The 7,917-nt window shown below is 34.7% G+C and overlaps 1 protein-coding gene across 2 annotated transcripts; it reads right to left on the reverse strand.

The window, feature by feature from the left end:
• Positions 1–4,028: 4,028 nt before the first annotated feature.
• GRF12 (general regulatory factor 12) lies at positions 4,029–6,774 on the reverse strand. 2 transcript variants are annotated; one of them, XM_022054838.2, is made up of 7 exons: positions 6,546–6,774; positions 5,421–5,727; positions 4,902–4,989; positions 4,710–4,819; positions 4,456–4,604; positions 4,327–4,373; positions 4,029–4,240 (listed from the first exon to the last, which is right to left on the reverse strand). In XM_022054838.2, the coding sequence occupies exons 1-7, from the start codon at positions 6,619–6,621 to the stop codon at positions 4,235–4,237; spliced, it is 783 nt and encodes a 260-aa protein (XP_021910530.1). In that variant the 5' UTR covers positions 6,622–6,774; the 3' UTR covers positions 4,029–4,234. The 2 variants fall into 2 exon arrangements, with proteins under 2 accessions (XP_021910530.1, XP_021910529.1); XM_022054837.2 differs by having other exon boundaries at positions 4,029–4,373.
• Between the last annotated feature and the right edge of the window lie 1,143 nt (positions 6,775–7,917).

The following is a 7,917-nucleotide window of genomic DNA, read 5'->3' on the forward strand; positions in this document are numbered from 1 at the left end:
ACCCTCAAACTGATGGACAATCAGAAAGAACGATTCGCACACTTGATGATATGCTCTGATCTTGTGTTTTAGACTTCGGAGACCATTGGGATGATCACCTACATTTGATAAGGTATGCCTACAATAATATCTACCAAACAAGTATCGGTATGATTCCGAATGAGGTATTGTATAGCCGCCCATGCAGATCGTCAATATGCTGGGAAGAGGTAGGTGATAGCAAATTATTCAGCCAGATCTTATGGAGGAGACTACAGTCAAGATAGTTAAGATAAGGAAGAACATATATATAGCTCAGAGCAGGTAGAAAAGTTATGCGAACAACCGGAGGAGGGATTTAGAATTTGAAAAAGGTGACTGAGTGTTTCTTAAAATCACTCATTTCAAGGGGATTAGTAGGTTTAACAAGAGGAGAAAATTAAATTCCCAGTTCATCAGACCATTTGAGATCTTAGACTGGATTGGTACGACTGCCTACAGACTGATACTACCTCCAGAGCTATTTAGGGTTTATAATTTATTCCACGTATCTATGCTAAGCAAGTACAAACCAGATCCCTTACACATCCTATTCCACGAGCATTTTTTACTCCAGGAAGATCTATCTTATGAAGAGGTACCAGTTGACATTGTAAACCGAAAAAGTAGAGTACTCCACAACTGAGAAATTCCATTCGTCAAGGTCCAATGGCAGAACCATACGCAGGAAGAGACCACTTGGGAACTAGAATCAAGCTTCAGGGCCCAGTACCCACAATTGTTTAACTGAGTAAGAGAGTAAACAATTTGAGGGACCAAATTTTTTTAAGAGAGGAGAGTTGTAATATTCGAGTTTGAAAAATGGCCTGAGATATTTTTTATTATTAAATTATTTTATTAAAAAAATTACTTAATTTAGTTTATTTTTATTTAATTGAAATTTTGAGGAAAAAATAAATTAGGAACGAGAATGAAAATAATTTTGAGAAAAATAGATGAAAATTTGAGTTCGAATGGTATTTTTGAAAGAAAAATTAAAAATAAGAGGTCAAAGTATGAAAAGAGAAAGTTCAACTACGTAGAACCGCCCAGTCAGCAGTCTCGACGAACCAGATCACGCCGTGTGGCAAAACACGCTGATGTCGGTGCCACGCGGGCAATCTGCGTGCCCCATGATCGACGGTTTAAGATCAACCTCGCGCGTGTGGAAGACGCAGATTCATTTTCTCCTTAGGCGCGATCGAACGACCGAGATTAATCGCGATGAACGGTCTAGATTTGTTTCCTCCTTAGGCGCAATCGGACATACGAGATCGATCGCGATGGATGGTTCAGATCAACACGAGATGGGTATAAATACTTCGCATCATACTGGAACTCAAACCATAGTTGTCAGCCCTCGTTGCTGAAGAAGAACCAGATGCTAGAAGGAGGTCGACCACCAACTATCGCTGCACCGAAGCCACCGCCAACTGTCGCCGCACTGAAGCCACCGTCGGTCGTCAAAAAAGTAAACAATTTCCATACCCGCTTGGAATTCGATTCCGAGCACCTCTATGGCCAAATCGAAGCAAGAGGGATGGCGAGTGAGACAAAAACTGCGGGTAAAACGCGGCAGAGCCGCGACGACCAAAATCCCTCCGATGAACCTCTTCTCGATTTTTCGTTTCACGTGATTTTTTTATCATTGTGTCCACCGTTCTTTTTTGTGTAAGTTAGCCATAGAAAGAATCTTAGCTGCGAATGAGGACCGGCAGAGCCACCACACCCGGAGGTTCCTCGCCGGTAGGTTTAGTTTTTGTGATTTTTCGACAAACTGAGACCCCCTAATGTGTTTATCTGCAGGAATACGGACAAAATCGGCCAAAATCAGCCAGACTGAGGCAAACCACCTGCCGTAAGCGGCGGAGCCGCTGCCGGTGCCGGATCCCCAAAATTGGCTAGAATGAATTTTGGACACCGATTTTGGATTTTTGTAATATTTTTAGCTATGTGACGAGTGTTTTGGATTTTACAGAAAAAATTCAGAAAATCGAGTACCCGTTAAGAGGCATAGTAAACAGCTCGACGTCTCGAAATTCTGATCCGCATAAGGATCCCTCACCTTATTCTGCATTACAATAAATTGACGCTTAATGATGTATAATTTCGTATTTTTATGAAAAATTAGAAAATTTTAAAAATAATTCCAGGTTATTAGTGGAGCTAGAACAGGTTAGTTCACAATTGTCTTAATTTCCTATTTATTTTTCTGTACTGTCCTACTTATTTGATTTTCGTATAGTACATGTTCTTAATTTATAGTTCAATGGTCTTATCGATTTATCTGGTTTATTCGGTTATCTGATTACTCAATCTCTTGTTATGATAAGGTATATCGTCTGCATAAATGTTATTTAATTGATCTGTGAATGCGATATGAGATATTAGTATGTGTTTATTAGTTGTTTGTTAATGAAAATCTGTATGTGAAAGACTTGTTGGTTACCCAGGGCAAGGGCGGACGAGTCTAGTACAAAAAGAACCCTACTGTGAACGTTACCTCAGTCAGATGGGCCTAGAAAGTCCCTTACCGGAAAAGTTTGAGATATATGGTTCACCCTCATACTGGACGGGATATCGAGGTGATGGAATGTTTGATGTCCATTACCGGACGGGGTATAGGGACGACCGTTCAATTGTAAATTGGATATTAGGTGCACGAGTAGGGGAAGACATTCTTATGGATCCCCAAGGGTACCAACAAGCAGGGAAGAAAGGAAAATTATTATCTTTTGTTCTCTTATGCGTGAAAGTAAAAAGTTGTATGAATATGGGTCTTTATAGGTTGTTTTTGGGAAAAACTCGTTACGTTAAGTATCAAACAAACGTCTTCAAATTTAAAGGTATTTAAATAAAGTAAACTCTCCATTAGTTGTTTTTTTTTATTTTCACCAATTTTTAATTTTTCGTATATGTGATTAGTGTGATATTCTTAATAGGTTAGTGTAGCTCACACTTTTATTAATTATTTCAGATTAAGAGGACCAAGATCTAGATTCCAATCAGCAAGAGAGTTGTGAGTAGTTCACTATCCGGACTCCCTTCAAGTGCTAGTGAATGTTGTCTTAACGTGCTTTGTTATTCGCTCTTCATTTTATTTCTTTAATTACTATTAATTACTTCCACATTTAATTTATGAATTTATTTTTTATTTAAGTTCTGAGTCTTTACAATATATAAAAAGGAGTAGACATGATTTTGAAATGGTTATTATGAATAGTATTAGTACACTTTAATAGATTAATTTTGATGAATTTTGGAAAACACTTTCAATTTCTTGTGAACTTAATCTTTATCATTTTTTGTTAAAACTTTCAAATTCTATAATTAAAATAAATGCATATTTCAAAATGAATGTTGTATAGTTAGAACTTGTTCCGAATAGAACTAACATACATACTGTCACTATAATCTTACAATTCACAATTAAATCTTGTAACTTGATTTGATTCAATAATAAAGAACTCAAATTGTATATAAAGTGAATTAAAACTTATTATAAATTAGTTTGAGATTTAATATCAAATCATAAAATTTATTTCAATCTGTGTATTTTTCCTATCCTAATTAAAACTAAATCTTCTCAAAATATTTTTGTAATTTAGCTATATTTACTTCAAGATTACAGAGATAACATAATCATCTTTTATTGTTTAGAGAATAAATTAAATTAACTTTTTACATTAATAACACTTTTACAAGAAGTTAAGAAAACTGTTTCGGAGTTTACAAGCTCATAACACAGGTGAAGCATCAAATCTTACGATAGATTAAAGTTGATATGATTGAAGTTCCAATCCCGGGAAGAAAAAAAAGAAAACCACAAATTCTAGTCATCTTTCTAAAAGAGGATCGAGGACCTGCGCATGACATACGAATCCAATTGGAGTATATCAATACCCACAACAGAATAAATGGTCACATTTTGCCAAGCTTTTCTAATGGACCTAAACGCTTTAAACTGTTGTGCGCCATGATAGTTTGTGGACCATGCTTACAAAAGCAGATTTTTATAAAAGTACAATATACAATATCATATATTGAGAAGAGAAAATTTCCACGCGTTCACATAAAAGATCATTAAACAAAAGCAACGACATTGAAATGAAATTGAACAGAAAGATAATTAAAAATAAGATGAAAGCAATTGATTGGATCTTATCATCTTGTTTCTGTAGGACTAAAAGGAAGGATCACTGGCTACAATTTCCCATCAATGCTGATGCAGGAAAAGAATAGACCATTAGAAATGGCAAACCCCGTAAGTTTATTGAACTTCAATTGAGAACTTCTTTAAGCATTTACCTCAGGTTCAGCAGGCTTGGATTCTTCAGCTTTGAAGTTATCTTCCCCTACATTGATCCATTTTGTATCCGTAAGTGCTTTTATAAATACAATTAAAGATGTCTCAAGAGTCTAGGTATACTCTACTACCTCCATCTTCAGGCAAATCAGAAGTCCAGAGAGTGAGGTTATCTCTCAACAGCTGCATGATCAAAGTGCTATCCTTGTATGATTCCTCACTCAAGGTATCCAACTCTGCAATTGCCTCGTCGAAAGCTTGTTTAGCCAAATGGCAGGCTCTGCAATTTCCAGAAACAAAACAAATCACCAAAGCTAAAATAAAATTTGATCAAAGACAAGTCAGCTGTCTTTCACATATTATACAAGATTTATCAATTTTACACCTCTCAGGAGAATTCATGATCTCATAATAGAAGACTGAGAAGTTAAGTGCAAGGCCAAGACGGATTGGGTGGGTTGATGGAAGGTCTGTGCTGGCAGTGCTGGAAGCAGCCTGGCAACACAAAAGTTAAAAAGTTCAAATGATATGGCATTGATTCATCACTATCATATCAAGAGATGTTCAATAAGGATACCTCATAGCCCTTCAATGACTGTTCAGCTGCCTCTTTCCTTTCCTGGTCAGTCTTGAACTCAGCAAGATACCGATAGTAGTCACCTTTCCTGAAATAAATGCAAGAGAGAAAACATTCAATATGAAATTATGAAGTTCCCAAAAAAAGAGAATATTTAACATCATATAAACATGAATATATTACATCCATGCAAAAACAAGTAGGACATGAAGTAACTGAATCACATGAATGTTGGCGACATCTCTGGCCAATCTCATTGTTCTTTGTGGGGCTAGGAGCATAAAGGTAGTATGGCAGGAAAAAGAAAGCCTCTCTGCTCTTCGCATGTGCCTCTTTCCGGACATGCTTTCAATTATCTTCAATAAAATATTGGATACAACTTTGCTACATAATATCAGATATAAAACTAAAATAGTTGAACTGATCCAGTTGCAAGGACGCAAGTATGAACAATGCAGAAGACCAAAGGAGTTGTCTTTGATAAAGTTGGAATTATATCTTACGGGCAGCATTACTCACATCTTGTAGTAAAACACAGTGGCCTCCCCAGAGGAGGAGGAGGGAATCAGGTGCTTATCTATAATGCTTAAAATGTCACTGCAGATCTTGGAAAGTTCCTCCTCCACTTTCTGACGGTAACTTTTTATAAGTTTAACATTTTGCTCATTTCCTTTGGACTCTTCCTTCTGCTCAATTGAAGACATTATACGCCACGAAGCTCGCCTAGCACCAATGACGTTTTTGTATCCCACAGAGAGGAGATTCCTCTCCTCCACAGTCAGCTCACAATCAAGTTTAGCAACATTTTTCATACTTTCAACCATTTCTGCGTGACAACCAAGCAAAAATTCAGAATAAAGATTATACTCCCAGTTTGTTATCCAATGTTTTCAATCTACAGCAACTCCATACTTCCCTACACTTCTGGCAAACTGTTACAACCTGTCGTGCATGGTAGTGGATCCGGAACCGTTTACATTTCAACTCAAACAATGGTTCATTAAAGCTCAATAGCTTCAACTCAAACAATAGTTCATTAAAGCTCAATAGCGAGCATATTTACGGCAGATGAGAATAAACAGTTGATAATCAACTGATATTATTAAAAAAAAACACCAAATGGGTACTTTTAGCCCATAATCATGTCAGTTAATGCATCAATAACTAGACCATAATAAGGATCAGATGCGGCATTACAACAAACTAACTTAAAAACAGAAATTTTCTGTTTGTTACTACAATTCCTCTTGAAAGAATTCTACAAAAAAGATCGTCTAGCTTTCTTATTAGAACACATAAGGAATTTTTCATTCATTCCTGATAGCACCTTCAATTGCACCTCTAATTCTAAGTCAAAAGTTTTAATTACGTGCATAAATTAGTCCAAACGAATTTCGAAACCAATGAAGGACAGTCTGAGCACGATTTCTTTCGATATTCAATAATCAAGCAGACAATCACGTACAAAGGAAAAAAATAACAACAGAAGAGAAAACCGAACTCGAACCGAAAATCTTATTTGTCTAGCTACATCGCAGAAAAGGAGAATATTTTAATCAATAACCTGGACTAAACCAGAATGTTGCACCAGGAAACGACCCGATCCACGATATAAAGAGAGAAATATAAGAAAATAAAACATACCTTCGTATCGCTCGGCTTGTTCGGCGAGCTTGGCCATGTAAACGTAAGTCTCTCTCTCCTTCTCTGTCGTCGACATTGTCTAGAGAGATGACAGAAACAAAAGAAGAAATTCAGGAAATGGTTTAGTTTTGTGTTTGTTGTATGGGAGAGTGAAAGATGGAGATGAAGTGATGTGAAAAGAGAGGAGAGAAAACAAAAAGGGAAGGAGAAAATGGGGGGGTTGAAGGGGAAGAGGGTGGGGGTTATATATGGAGATGTGTTAAAGATCGAGCAAGTTGGGGCGAATGGGAGCCGTTGATTTGGGTGTTTGAAAGATAGAGCGAGGTATTCGTGATTTGTTGTTTTAATTTTGAGGACAACGAGCAAAACGCTTATTTTTCTCATTTTGTAGGTTGGATTTGTTCAATCATGTCTGTCGGAGGGTCATTTTGGGATTTTCAACTTACAACTAATATATCTTAAATTTTATATTATTACATAAAACTTAGTAATTATAATCATATAAGTAGTATTTATAAAAATAAAAATAAAAGATTTCTATGGGGAAAAAACTTTTTTTTTTTGTAAACAATAATTAATTATACGATGATATTTTAAGTCTTCGTAAAAAAAAAAAAAAATTAAAAATATTTTAAATTGACAATATTATTTTTACATTGACATTTTTTTTAATAATAAAAATGACATTTATTTAATTAATTATATTTTTATTATGCTTATTTGACGAATTGAATGCTCAACGCGATCAATTGGTTTTCCTATTTGACATAAGACATCATCCTCAATTTAATTTTCTATCAAATATGTTGATAATTGATTAAGCTTTTATTATTTTATAACTTTTAGAAATCATTAAAACTCAATAAAATGATTATTTCACACTTATGTAATTGTAAGGTATATGATCATATTGAATGTGTATTATCGAAGAAAATTATAAAAATTTTAGAATTTTTTATATTTATAAATATGATTATGTAATGTACTATGACTATTTTCTATGCAATATTAATAGTAGAAAACTAATTTAATTTTTTTTTACCTAAAATGTGAAGTAAATATTCGTTAGATAAATATTTATAGAACAATTACTAATATTTCGTATGCCTTGTTGCAGGTAACACCATGCTTTTTATACGAGTAAAGCCGAACAAAAACTTGCATCAAACTCTACACTCTTATTAAAGAATATATAGATATTTAATTGACTTTCAAATTTTGTATGATATTTTTAACAAGAGTAAATAAAGTTAGGAGACTAATAATAAATATATATAGCATAAATTTCAAGTATTAAATATTTGTGACTACCTGAATCTATTAGTTGTGATAAGAAGATAAATAAGCTAATTTTTTAATGTTTGAATAGATA

The sequence above is a fragment of the Carica papaya genome, chromosome 2 (assembly GCF_054855325.1).
Source record: "Carica papaya isolate Zhongbai chromosome 2, ASM5485532v1, whole genome shotgun sequence".
In the NCBI taxonomy this organism is placed as follows: domain Eukaryota; kingdom Viridiplantae; phylum Streptophyta; class Magnoliopsida; order Brassicales; family Caricaceae; genus Carica; species Carica papaya.

Excerpts from the sequence above, each read along its gene's own strand:
- GRF12 (XM_022054837.2), bottom strand. The coding sequence starts at position 6,621 with ATGTCGACGACAGAGAAGGAGAGAGAGACTTACGTTTACATGGCCAAG. Across the intron at positions 5,728-6,545 it reads ACAAGCCGAGCGATACGAAG|AAATGGTTGAAAGTATGAAA; the intron begins GTATGTTTTATT and ends GTTGTCACGCAG. Across the intron at positions 4,820-4,901 it reads AGTCATTGAAGGGCTATGAG|GCTGCTTCCAGCACTGCCAG; the intron begins GTATCCTTATTG and ends TTGTGTTGCCAG.